Genomic DNA, 11,593 nt, shown 5'->3' on the forward strand with positions numbered 1-11,593 from the left:
GAATTGAATATCGATGTGTTTAATATTTATCAAATTCGAGCTAGACTTGGCTTGCTCTTATATGAGTTGAGCGCTAGCAAGCTTAATATGTTCAAGCTTGATACCGAGCTCAAACTATTTCAAGCTATTTTTTATTGTAAGTTGGTTTGAATGTGTAAAAAAAATTTGTTACATGGCAGTACATGCCAGGAATATAATTATAAAACATAAAAAGTTCAATCCAGAACTTTCAAACCCGCTACCTTAAGGGAAGAAGCATAATCCTTTCGAAGTAGACATTATTTTTGAAAGTTTAGGGTTCTTTGGGCACCAATTTGTACTGTTAGTTGAGTTAGCTTGACTTCGGCCTCTCAATACGTATTACGCAAATAAAAATAATATGATTACACCACGTTTAATCAAAGATTGGATGCCATTTTTTCATATATTTTATTACGTATCAAGCGTGAAGGATTGAGCCGAGCTCAAACCTTACTTCGAGCTCTTTCGAAAAAAAATTTCGAGCTACTCACAAGCTTTACAAACCAAACATACTAATGTTCAAGGTTGGCTTGTCATAAAATCAAGCCAATCTAGGTTGATTTTTTTTTACGGGCGAACTCATGCGAGCTCGAACTGTTTCGAACCGATTTACAGCCCTAACAGAGAGCCAGAGAGGGGTACTGAATTTGGATGCAAAAACAAACATACCGTCAGCCAAGCGTTCTCCTGTGACATTATTCCCCCGGCAGACTGCCAAACAAAACTACAACGCCAGTGCTTCTTGCTACATGCTCGAGAACTAATAAAATTACATGCAAAGGAGAGAGAATTCACATCAAAGCTGCTGACCAAGAAGAGATGGCCTGTAAAAAGCATGGGTTTGTGCGATTGCAATAAGGTCCCGAGGGTCGTTCATGGTCTCGTCCCGTAACGCTTGAAGAATAGCCTGTGGTGGGAACTCCCTAAAGATATACATAACGAGACAACATCAAATTCACTTCTACTAAGATTCACATTAAATTCAACCAACTTGATCAAAATGCAGTTGTCTTAATTTCATTTGGAATGTAGAAAAGCAATACCTTATTATGAGAATTCTATATAGCATCTTTAAGATAGGGCAAAGCTCAACGGGGGCAACCGGCTTCTTCTCATCGGGATGTAGGATACTTAAAGAGGGCTGACTTAGCAGCTCAAAAAAGGCTTTCACAGCAGAGACACCCTGTAAGATAAAAGTAGGATTCTCATCAGCAGACCTCCAAACAGAGTTTTTCTTTTCTTCATCAAGATATCCAACAGAAAGCAGTCACACGACAGAAAAACTGTATATTTGATATGATGTGATGTGATCCTTCATGCGACAACTGTATGTAGCATTAAACCGCAGAATCAGCAAGGTCCAATATGTTGATAATTTATCGGCCATCAGAACATCGTTTTATCAAATAACTCTTTGGAATGTGATTCGTGATCGCTATCACTTGTCATTATAATCCTCACAAAGATTAACCTATTAGTCAATTCTCTATGTTCATGTTCAAAGCCCATATTTCATTGAACGATAATAATAATACAACGCAAAGATCATGCTCGTGAAGTCATGAATATGAAGGTGATTGAGACCATACCTGAATCATACCCTTGCCCTTAATGCTATCACCCATTTCAAGGCTTAATTCCCCTTTGGCCAGCTTTTGTCCATACCATGCATTACGACCTTTCAACAGGGTTACATACGTGTCAGCCAACAAAGGTCCTGCCAGCTTCTCTGGTTCTTCTGCCAACAGATGAGTGATAAAAATCATCTCTGATGTACAATGTGCAAAGTATACTGATTTGCTTGTGGCGCTCTCGTTGGTTAATGCTGCTACCATTCCTGTTAAGTCATGATTTGAAGATTAATGTATTGATTAAACATTAAAGCCTTCAAATAAACATTCTTAAAAGTGAGATAAAATCAACTTATTATAATTGTCGCATTGTCTAAGGATAGCACTAGTACCCGATATAAAGTTCCAAGATATTTAACATACATCAGGGCAACATAAGGGATGAGGATGATACATATCAACCTTCCAATTGACATGTGATGTGATCTACTAAAGAAGGTAATTAAGTGCAGATAATTTAAAATTCCAACAACACTGGACTGAAGAAAGAGGCGGATATTTGAGGTCCATAAAAATTTTCTTATCTAACATGCATACTTAGGTCTATATGACACTGAATCAAGAGGTAAAATTGAACCACCAACAACTCATGCTCTCAAATAGTGAGGCATTCAATTAACTTTTGGAGTCTAAACATGACTCGGTCACTCTGTTATAGCCTTCGGTCAATGAAGTGCAGATAATTCCAAATTTCAACAAAAACACACACACACACACACACACACGCACACACACACACACACACACACACACACACACACACATATATGTGGATTGCCCGTGTATCATTATGTGGAATGAAACAATTTTAAGACTAGCTGAGCTTGATCCAAAAAAAATGCAGCACTTTTTGTTTAATTATCAAAGCCTACTCGTATTTCAGCTTTGCCAAAAACTAAAGTGAGACATGGTTTAGCATAATGTATTTTACATCTTTTGCAATTCCTTATTCACAAGTCGTCTCTCTCTCACTATCCTCTCTTTTGTAATTCATGAAACTACATTGCCTAAGACAATTAGTCACTCTAGCACGCATTAATATGCAACGCAGTCCGACCATTTAGGGTTAAATTCAAGAAAAGTTCTAAACCTCTTAACGTTTATCAAATAGGATATGTAAAGAACAGAATCTTACCAGCTCCAATGGCATAGACGTTCTTTAAGCCACCCATAACTTCATGAGTAACAAGGTCACCATTGTCCCACACTATAAAATGGGGTTGCCTTAAAAACTTAGCCAAGGGTTTTCTCCACTTTTCAGCTCCACATATCCGAGCATTAGCATATTCATTGTTGTAAATCTCGGAGGCAATATTGGGTCCTCCAAGGTAGAGAATGTTCTCATTCGGAACACCAGCTGCAAAAAACAGTACAAATTAAAATAAGAGAAGAGAATAGCCAAGGTCAAAAGCTTACCAAGAAATTAATTGATTGGATATCTATCGCACACAGCCATTTTATCAAGTATGAACCACTCTAATGGCATAAAATAATTAATAAGGATCACTTTTTTAATCAGAAAGAAAACCCCATTAAGAATCTCAAGGCCTTCAACTCAAGGGAGGGATCATTTAAACAATTATATCACACTATAAATCAGCATCAAAGAGCACCAGAAATGTTGAAACAGATAGAAAACAACCAAGAAAAAAGAAATGCTCAAGGAAAAATAGGTGTCAGAAACCTTAGCTACCAGTGCATTGACCATAAAAACATTGCCAACAATTCAAGAAAAGTATGGAATCAGTCTTACTTGCTCGATTGATAATTTGAGTAGGAGTAATTATGCGCGGTTCAGGCTCCAATTCAGCCTCAACACCTTTAGAAAGTGAAATGATGACTGGCATTGTTACTCTCTCTTTCCAGTACCTACTAATATCTTCAAAGACGACATGAGTTTCTGTTGATGGCAGCCCATTCACCACAATATCGGCATCCCACACAGCCTCCTGCAAATTTGTGACAACCTTCATTGGGCAAAGAGGGGTGTCAATCATATTCACACAAAACCCATCTTTCAGCAACTCATCTGCAAAAAGTGTCCGGTCACCTAATCTTGCCTCAACATACTTTAAGTACGCACACCGCCTAATCAGTCTCCTCAATACATCTTCCCTTGAATTGATCACTTCAAATAAATGTTCTGCCGTGGCTCTATCCACAGATCTTCCTGGCCGTCTCCATATTCTTATTAGGACCTTATCTCTTAAATGACCATAACTATCTTGCAACATAGCAACAAATACACTTCCCCAAGCACCTGCACCGACACCAACTATCCTAAGTGGATCACCTTCTGCTTTGCCCATTAGTCGCCGAAGCTCATCAAGCTTCTCCTCAACAGAATCACTCGAGTGGTGAATCAATCCATTTGAGTAGACCTTATCGGTCACTCCATCAGTACTCCCAACCATTTTCTTCTAAACTCCGCTCCAAGAAACTTAAGACTAGCACAGTCACTTACACGAACAAATGCTCACAGACACTAGAAATGCTTCCAATATTATATTCTCCGAGAAGCGAAACCACAATCAAACTGTCAATAACCTATCTCAAGAAGATCTCTTTGCTCTTCGAAGTTGCAAAACCAAACTCCCTAAATTCAAATAACCACACAAAGTTTGAAACAACCCACTTCCGATTTTGTATTTAGATTCACAACACCCTCAACTGCACAGCTCAGACCATCAAATCACCTCAATTCGCAATAAAAATGAGATATTCTTGGTGAGTTTTCTGCCAAAAAAACAGCCCTTTGGTCAAATTTCCACTTACCTTTTCCCCTAAGACAATTCAGATTCTACAAAATTTCAACAAATACCGAAGAGGGTTTTAGATCACCCCACACAAGATTTGCATTCCAACACGCAAAGCAAAAACATACAGAACTCTTAGCGAGCAGGTTCAGCGGCTATCCAAGGCCCACCAAAACGAATCAACGCAAACAAAGCGAAAGGAAAGAGGAAGAAGAAACAAACTCTGCTTTGTGTTTGCCGACGCGGTTGGGTGGACTGACTTGGCTTTGGCTCCTTCTAATTGGTACGCTCCAAATCCAAACGTGTACCCAAAAAAGCTGTCAAATTTGACACCTTATGCCGACGAACGCAAAAGGGTTATCTTTGCTGAGGTGGGTTTTGGCGTGTGAAACGAGAACGTGGGGTGAAATGAACTTGCTTGGCCTCCTCTCTCTACTCCTGTACTCTAATGGTCACGTTGTCTCTGGAAGAAGAACAAGCGGCCAGTGCTCGTAATTGCTTTCTACGCGGCAGCAGCTGATGCGTTCACGTTGTCAAGAAATGAAGACTGTTGGCGGTTGCTGTTGGCCGGTTTGTCACACCTCCCAATGAGAGCAACTTAGACACACCTCCCAATGATTCCCCTCGGCATGTCCAAGTGATTCGGGATGTATTGCACTTGTATTTTACACGCCACATCTTTGAATTTAATTCCTGATCCTTTATGTAGAGATTTTGGAATCTTGTTAATTCATCGTGAGGTTAGAAATTATTTTAAATATTTGAACAAATACAATTTGAAGATCCTCATTCATTCTGACGTTGGTGAATCGTACAATAATGGTCAGCTTATGTGAGTATTTCGGCCCCTAAAAAGTGGACTACCTATAATACCCTCAGGTATTTTAGAAAATGACAACGTTTATCCTTGTCTCTCTCCTTGCTCTCGTTCCGTCGTTCGTCTCTCCCATCTCCTCCCGTCGCTCTCTCGCTCCAGTTGTCCTTGGGAGACAAGGTAACTGAACCCAATATTTCAGTCTAGTTTTTGTGATTTTATTTTTGGGTTAATTAATTTGGGTGCAGTAGATTTGGACTAGGGTTCTTTGTTGTCAATTGAATATGTCTAAGATTATGTTTGTTGAATTGCACAGCTCTAAATCCATTTTCCAAACTCCACTTGAAATTGATCCAATTGAAAAAAATTTATTCACTCCTTGGCATATTAATTTCCTATTAATTTTATTCCTTGTGTTTGATGATTCAAATTTTAGCTTATATTCGGATATGTAGCTAGCCCGGATGTTCTTGAGGCTTTTCTTGCCGAGCTTTGAGTTCGAACCCATACTTCAATCCGTTCTTGTTGTTATTGCTAGAATTTTTCATGTTTCTTCGGCTCATCTCAACATTTATGTCAATCATTGGAGTTGCTATGTCTTGTTTCTTGACATCACGATTTATTAGTTAACAATGTCACTAATTGATTCGTTTTTCTGGACAATGTTTCTCTTTCTAGACGTCGTAAGTAGATATGGTTAGCTGACTTGTACAAGGGGGGATCATGAACCACAGATCATCGAAGCATCGAATATTGTTAAATTCAAAGAGGTAAGTGATCATAACAATCCTAGATATAACTAGCCACACTTGGTTGTTGGAGAACTTACCCGTGGAAATAATGGAAGAAGAAAGCTCACAGCACAATGGTGTAAATAATCCATTCCAAAAGTATTAAACTTCTGTCAATAAAAGTGGCAAGAAATGCTTTAGAGGTCCCAAATGCTTGTAGGCCTTTCATTTGGAATCGGCGACATGAATCTCTGATCATTTGGATCCCAATGTTTAAGATCTTGAAACAAGTGGTGACTTTGTAAACTCAAACATGAGTAATTAAAGTGTACATACGAATCATATTTGTGAACTTATCTTGTTATGCTATTTGAGGCTTCTTGTGAATTGGTTTGATACAAGGACCTAATGTATTGTATAATTTCGGGTTACTGATGTTTATGTTGGAACTATTATTTGGCTGACGGTATTTTACGCATCTATTCAAAATTTTAACGTTTATAATACATTGAAGTAATTTGTTCACAATATTTTGTTTTATGGTTAAATTCTTTTGTCAAAGTTGGCTCTTTTTGCCAAACAGACAAATAAATAGCATTTTCCGACATGTCCTTCACCAAACATGTAGTTGTGTATACTCACGGCACAGTAAAAACAATTTTTTTTATATAAGCACAACAATACCGAACTGGCCCTTAGTACTGTTAAGTATGTTGTTTCTATATAAAGGTATGTCCAATCCAACCATCATGGGAATCAGGATCTGACAGAACCCTGTGTAGTACAACTTCAATTTGGTGCACTAAGCAACCTACCCACTCACATTCCATTGACTTATTATGTGCCCTTCATGGGACAATAATCGCTCCCTGACCACAAACTTTTGGCTCTGAAATGCATATGTAAGTGTTTCTTTTATACGTTAGATCCTTTTCATATCTAATTATTTTTATGCTTATCGGTATATCTGGTCAATTGGCACTGATGAAATGCTTGAAGTTTGGTGCTTTTGATAGAAAATGGACCTTTTTGTTGTGTCCAATTTTCCAACAGCTTTTTCTGTAGTCACTGGAGAAGCAACATTAGAATTATCAAAGTTTTTAAGTGAGACAATCCATATTCTATTTAAGGTAAGTGAGGTACTTAGCCTTATCGTTCTTGGGATTCTGTGGTTTGTACAGATAATTGAAAAGGGGATTCAATGATATTGTCAATGTTTGAGTACTTTAAAAGGAAAGAGTACTTGTGTTCATAACTGAACTCTTCTCTTTATTTAACAAACTAACGTTGTGAGAAGTTTGAATGGTTTAAGTTCATCTTCAAAAGCAAGGATCCTTAGCGTCCAACAACATGAGTAAAGCTGAAGCTTTGCTTTAAATTGTGGTGATTTTAGTCTTCTGAGAGTCACTGGTGTTTGAGTGGTTGCTGAAACAGAGGAGACCATTCTCAACCACTGCATTTTGTAATTATGAAGGTGGTCTTGGTGTCAAAGAACTTTAAAATCACTATGTTGTACAGTCAACAGTGATTAAAACGGTACATGAATTGTTTGAACAACTGAATACATTTCTAACTTTCTGAGACAAAGATGGAAGAAGTCTCCTTTTTTTAATTCACTTACTTGATAGATCCTTTTTTCTGTTGACTTCGAATGTACATGAAGGTGGATGAAACTGTATAATTTCATTAACTTTGGTATTATTTAGTTGACATAACTCACAGGTATGAAAAATCATGGATATTATATATGATTAGCAGGACCATTAAACTGGAAATTCTCACTTTGTAGAGAAAAATGGTCCTGATAAAGTGATTTTGTTTGAGATCTATGCCGGCCTGCAACGCTGTGCGAGTCTTCTAATTTAAGAGAAGAACAAGAAAACCAAAACCAATAAAAGGAAACAAAGGATAAGATTATGCATCTTTGTTTCAAATTAGTTGGGTGAATACCAGTAAATTTATTTGTTCTGTACGTTCCATACTTCAATTCAGTCGTTATGATATTCTGTTATATATCAGGTTTATTGCAGTTCAGTACTAGTCTAAGGGTAACCTCTATCAATTTCCTTTTGCTACTACAACAGACACAGACACAGACACACACACATTGTATGTCATATTTCCTTGCCTAAAAATTCCAATGAAGTTACTGACTATGCAAATAAATTGGCCAACAATACTGTCCAAGCCCTTGCTTGCTGCGATCGTGTTTTTGCTTATGTTCTTCGCAGTGAAACATATCTTCTATTCAATTTCTCTACGTATTTATATATATTTTACTCACATACACACACACACATGAATATGATCAAATTTCTAGGTTCAGACGATTGCTGATGTAAAATTTGGAATCTGTTCTGGGAAGGAATTATTGCATAACGGTGTTTAAGAGTTATCAAATGGAACATAGCCAATGTCATTTTATATTGTACATTATCATTTTATTATCTGAATGAATGCTTTGTAGGTCTAAGCCCCTTCCCACAAGTTGCAGTTGCCAGCGCTTTCCGAGTTAGTTATTGCCACAATTCCGTATAAATTAGTGTTGTACTAGATTAGCGGATGTTTTGCAGCAAGATATGATATTAATATATTGCAAGGTGACAGAGGCAATAAGCTGAAGATTGCAACTACAGGTTAATTGCTCTTCTGGGTCCTTTTCTCCTTTTTATTTCGCTATGTTTTTTCTTTCATCTGAATCGATCCCTACTTTGTTCCAACTATGTTATTTCTTTTCATTGGAGAGAGGAATTATTCGATAAGATATCGGAGATATGAACTGGATTGATGACATATATTATTCAGCCATATTGACAAGAGTTAGTATTTACATCCTCTATGGAGCAGGTGTTTCTCCAGTCCCTTTACAACCATGACTTATAGTTTGTATAAAAGTATTTTACCCGTTGTCTTAAAACGCTTGCAGTCTCCCTGCGACACATATAAGGCTTGTGAATATAAAGTAGCTCATAACCTTTTTGGTTAGGGAACTTCCCCACATGCCTTTAGGGCCTCTTCTTTTATAATATTTACATGTCGCAGCTGTCACGAGAAGGGTTTTGCCTTTTGAAATATTCTTTGTCCAGGAGCAAGTATTGCCAAGGGGTCGTAAGCAGATTTTCTCTGTGCGAAGTCTTCCCAGCGTGGACCGAAGTGGGCCTTCCATTCGTCCTGTGTGGCGTAATGGGGTAGGTATTGCTTGACCCCAAGCTTGGCTGTTTCACAGAATGCTAAAATTCTTTTGTTTTGAGTTAAGATGTGTTCCAATCCATCAGTTCCGGTTGACGAGGGAACTGCAGAGGTTAGGAATGCCACTAAGTAGAAAATATCTTCCTCCGGTATGACTACAGAAGTTCTGCTGTCCCACCTGAACATGGAATTAAGAGATTAGTTGTTAAGACAAGCCATAGGAGGGACTTTTGGAGATAATGACACATTTGATGTAACTGACCTTGATCTATTAGCTGGGTAGATGAGGACAGGGCCGTTGCTTGTTTCTGTAAGGATATTCCCAAAAACCTCTCTAGCAAAAGTGTGAATTTTGCTTTTTGGTATGAGAAGATTGAGCCACGGATGTGGAACGTCCCACAAATCTTTTGAGCGTAATTTGATCTCAGCCACATGTACCCTGTCCAAGAAATCTATGTATGCAACTTCGGACACGAATAGCGTTGAACGGATATAGCTTAATTGAGACAATGAGTTATCAACCTCCTGCATGCCAGCAAGAGATGTATGAGTGCAATGTTAGTTATATAGTCAACTTACAACCGAATTCCACCAAACCATTTTGCTTGCTCGTAGGCCATTGTGCGGCTTACCTCAGTTATTAAATCAGTCTTGTCCAGGTTGAAATATTTGGCCAATTCTAGGCAGAAGAGAGTTTTTCCATCTGACTTAAACTGGCTGGCCTGAACTGGGTCCTTTGAATTGAAGGATGATCTCCAGTTGTTTAGCAGACCGGTCCTGTTTATTATCACGAATCCTTCGATGTAGTCAAACTTATTTTCTGCAGACATTAGATGCTCCTGATCTTGGGTAAATGCTGTGAAATCCGAATACAGGACTCTAATCCATTTTACCTATTCACAAAAATGGAGATTTTGGTTAGCAACTGATACTTTCTACTGCACCTGGAAGCTTAAGTTTTGACACATTAGCCTCAATGATATATAGCTTTTACCCTTGCAGGTGCTGCTTCGAGCAATATTCTTGCCCGTGTTATGATGCCAAACTGACCGAGCCCTCCAAGAACACTATGAAATAGGTCTTCATTCTGCTCCTCTGAACAATTTACAACCTCCCCCTTTCCTGCACTCATTTTTAGTTCATCTGTTAGTAAAAATAGATGGTATGGGATCAATATACAAATTTCATAGATACTCGTTTATATCATCATTCATGAGACCAAGGTCAAAGTAATGACTTGCTTCATGAGCAAGTCTGACCTTTGATGTTGGTCTTGTCTTCCGTGGTGATATATCACCATCACCACGGATGTTTGCCCTCCCCGCTGGTTTAGTTTAACAAACCTGTAACAACTTCCAGCTGGTGGACATTGCTGATCTGCGGGCCATGCCGGAATGCCTGCCCACTGATCCCAGCATTAGACAGAGTACCACCGATAGTTAGATGTAAGTAGTCGGTCCATGATTTTGGCGCTAACCCATATTTCAAGCTTTCATGCAGGATATTTATCCACAATTCACCACCAGAGGCATCCACGTATGGAGAACTTCCGGTGTGAATCTGGATTTGAGGGCCTTTGAGTGATTCCATATTGATGACAACTCCACGGTGGGCTTGTGACTGGCCCTGGAGCGAGTGACCATGGCCTCTAGCTGAAACTGTGAGCTCCGAACCAGGACCCAAGTCCCAAACATGCTTAACTATAGTAGCAATGTCTGAAACGGTCTTTGGATGCAGCACTGCCACAGGGAGGAACTGATATCTGTTGCCGAAATCTCTAGCTGCATGGTGAACTTCATGGAAGTCGAAATGCCCATGGAGGGGAAGTGTTTTCAACGAAGGAGTGTTTGGAGAACAAAGGTTCGTTCTAATGGTTAAGCAGCTCACGAGCAAGACCATGAAGCCTTCGATGATAAGCATGTTCATTTGTTTGAGGAAGTAAATGGGTGGATACCTCATTTTTTTGCCCGGTTAGAAGCGATGGAGGAAGCAGAAGGTGAAGGGAGCTTAATGTTTTGAGTTGTTTCTTAGCAAGAAAAGGGTAAAAGGAAAAATGAGAGGTGTACAAATGGCAAGGAAATAAATGGTTGAGGAGGGTATTTAAAGGGGGGAAAAGGGTTTGGGTGGCTAAGTCAACCTATCGTCTTCATCTGTTAGAATCCGTCTGGAGACTGCCTACTTTGAGTGGAAGAGTTTTAAGATTTTCTTTTTTTAGTTCTTCTTTTTTGGGGTCTTTTGTTTATAAGAGAGTAGTCATCACACACACCACATAAGCCAAGTTGAAGGGTGAAAAAGTCACAAGAAAGATCTCACAAATCTTTGCACTTTTTCTAACAGTTGCAACCACAATCCCACCTTTTACCATTCTTTAACATTTTCTAATCTAATTTTTATGATTTCTTCCATTTATAGTAAGAGTTATTGCTTCTGCCTCGACGCAACGGATGACAG

At 38.7% G+C, this 11,593-nt stretch overlaps 2 protein-coding genes and 1 long non-coding RNA gene across 3 annotated transcripts; 1 reads left to right on the forward strand and 2 right to left on the reverse strand.

Annotated features, from left to right (window-relative positions):
* Nucleotides 1–534: 534 nt before the first annotated feature.
* LOC137733625 (putative glycerol-3-phosphate dehydrogenase [NAD(+)] 1, cytosolic) lies at nucleotides 535–5,109 on the reverse strand. The gene is made up of 5 exons (XM_068472763.2): nucleotides 3,406–5,109; nucleotides 2,788–3,009; nucleotides 1,611–1,858; nucleotides 1,065–1,204; nucleotides 535–944 (listed from the first exon to the last, which is right to left on the reverse strand). The coding sequence occupies exons 1-5, from the start codon at nucleotides 4,064–4,066 to the stop codon at nucleotides 818–820; spliced, it is 1,398 nt and encodes a 465-aa protein (XP_068328864.2). The 5' UTR covers nucleotides 4,067–5,109; the 3' UTR covers nucleotides 535–817.
* Nucleotides 5,110–5,260: 151 nt separating this feature from the next.
* Nucleotides 5,261–6,402, forward strand: LOC137733626 (uncharacterized). Its single transcript, XR_011068505.2, has 2 exons — nucleotides 5,261–5,402; nucleotides 5,901–6,402. It is a non-coding gene; the product is annotated as an uncharacterized LOC137733626 (long non-coding RNA).
* A 2,324-nt stretch (nucleotides 6,403–8,726) lies between these two features.
* LOC137733624 (cytokinin dehydrogenase 6) lies at nucleotides 8,727–11,215 on the reverse strand. Its single transcript, XM_068472762.2, has 5 exons — nucleotides 10,486–11,215; nucleotides 10,137–10,264; nucleotides 9,775–10,035; nucleotides 9,405–9,667; nucleotides 8,727–9,320 (listed from the first exon to the last, which is right to left on the reverse strand). Exons 1-5 carry the CDS (start codon nucleotides 11,099–11,101, stop codon nucleotides 8,999–9,001), a joined length of 1,590 nt encoding a protein of 529 aa, XP_068328863.2. The 5' UTR covers nucleotides 11,102–11,215; the 3' UTR covers nucleotides 8,727–8,998.
* Nucleotides 11,216–11,593: the final 378 nt, after the last annotated feature.

This window comes from Pyrus communis, chromosome 7, assembly GCF_041283825.1.
Source record: "Pyrus communis isolate YQ-2024b chromosome 7, ASM4128382v1, whole genome shotgun sequence".
NCBI classification, from domain to species: domain Eukaryota; kingdom Viridiplantae; phylum Streptophyta; class Magnoliopsida; order Rosales; family Rosaceae; genus Pyrus; species Pyrus communis.

What these genes read in the sequence shown, in the direction of transcription:
- LOC137733625 (XM_068472763.2), bottom strand. Translation starts at nt 4,066, where the DNA reads ATGGTTGGGAGTACTGATGGAGTGACCGATAAGGTCTACTCAAATGGA. An exon ending in CGTCTATGCCATTGGAGCTG is followed by an intron (nt 1,859 to 2,787) that starts GTAAGATTCTGT and finishes ATGACTTAACAG; the next exon opens with GAATGGTAGCAGCATTAACC. An exon ending in AGGGCAAGGGTATGATTCAG is followed by an intron (nt 1,205 to 1,610) that starts GTATGGTCTCAA and finishes TTTATCTTACAG; the next exon opens with GGTGTCTCTGCTGTGAAAGC.
- LOC137733624 (XM_068472762.2), bottom strand. Translation starts at nt 11,101, where the DNA reads ATGAGGTATCCACCCATTTACTTCCTCAAACAAATGAACATGCTTATC. An exon ending in CCAGCTGGAAGTTGTTACAG is followed by an intron (nt 10,265 to 10,485) that starts GTTTGTTAAACT and finishes AAATGAGTGCAG; the next exon opens with GAAAGGGGGAGGTTGTAAAT. An exon ending in TCGAAGCAGCACCTGCAAGG is followed by an intron (nt 10,036 to 10,136) that starts GTAAAAGCTATA and finishes TTTTGTGAATAG; the next exon opens with GTAAAATGGATTAGAGTCCT.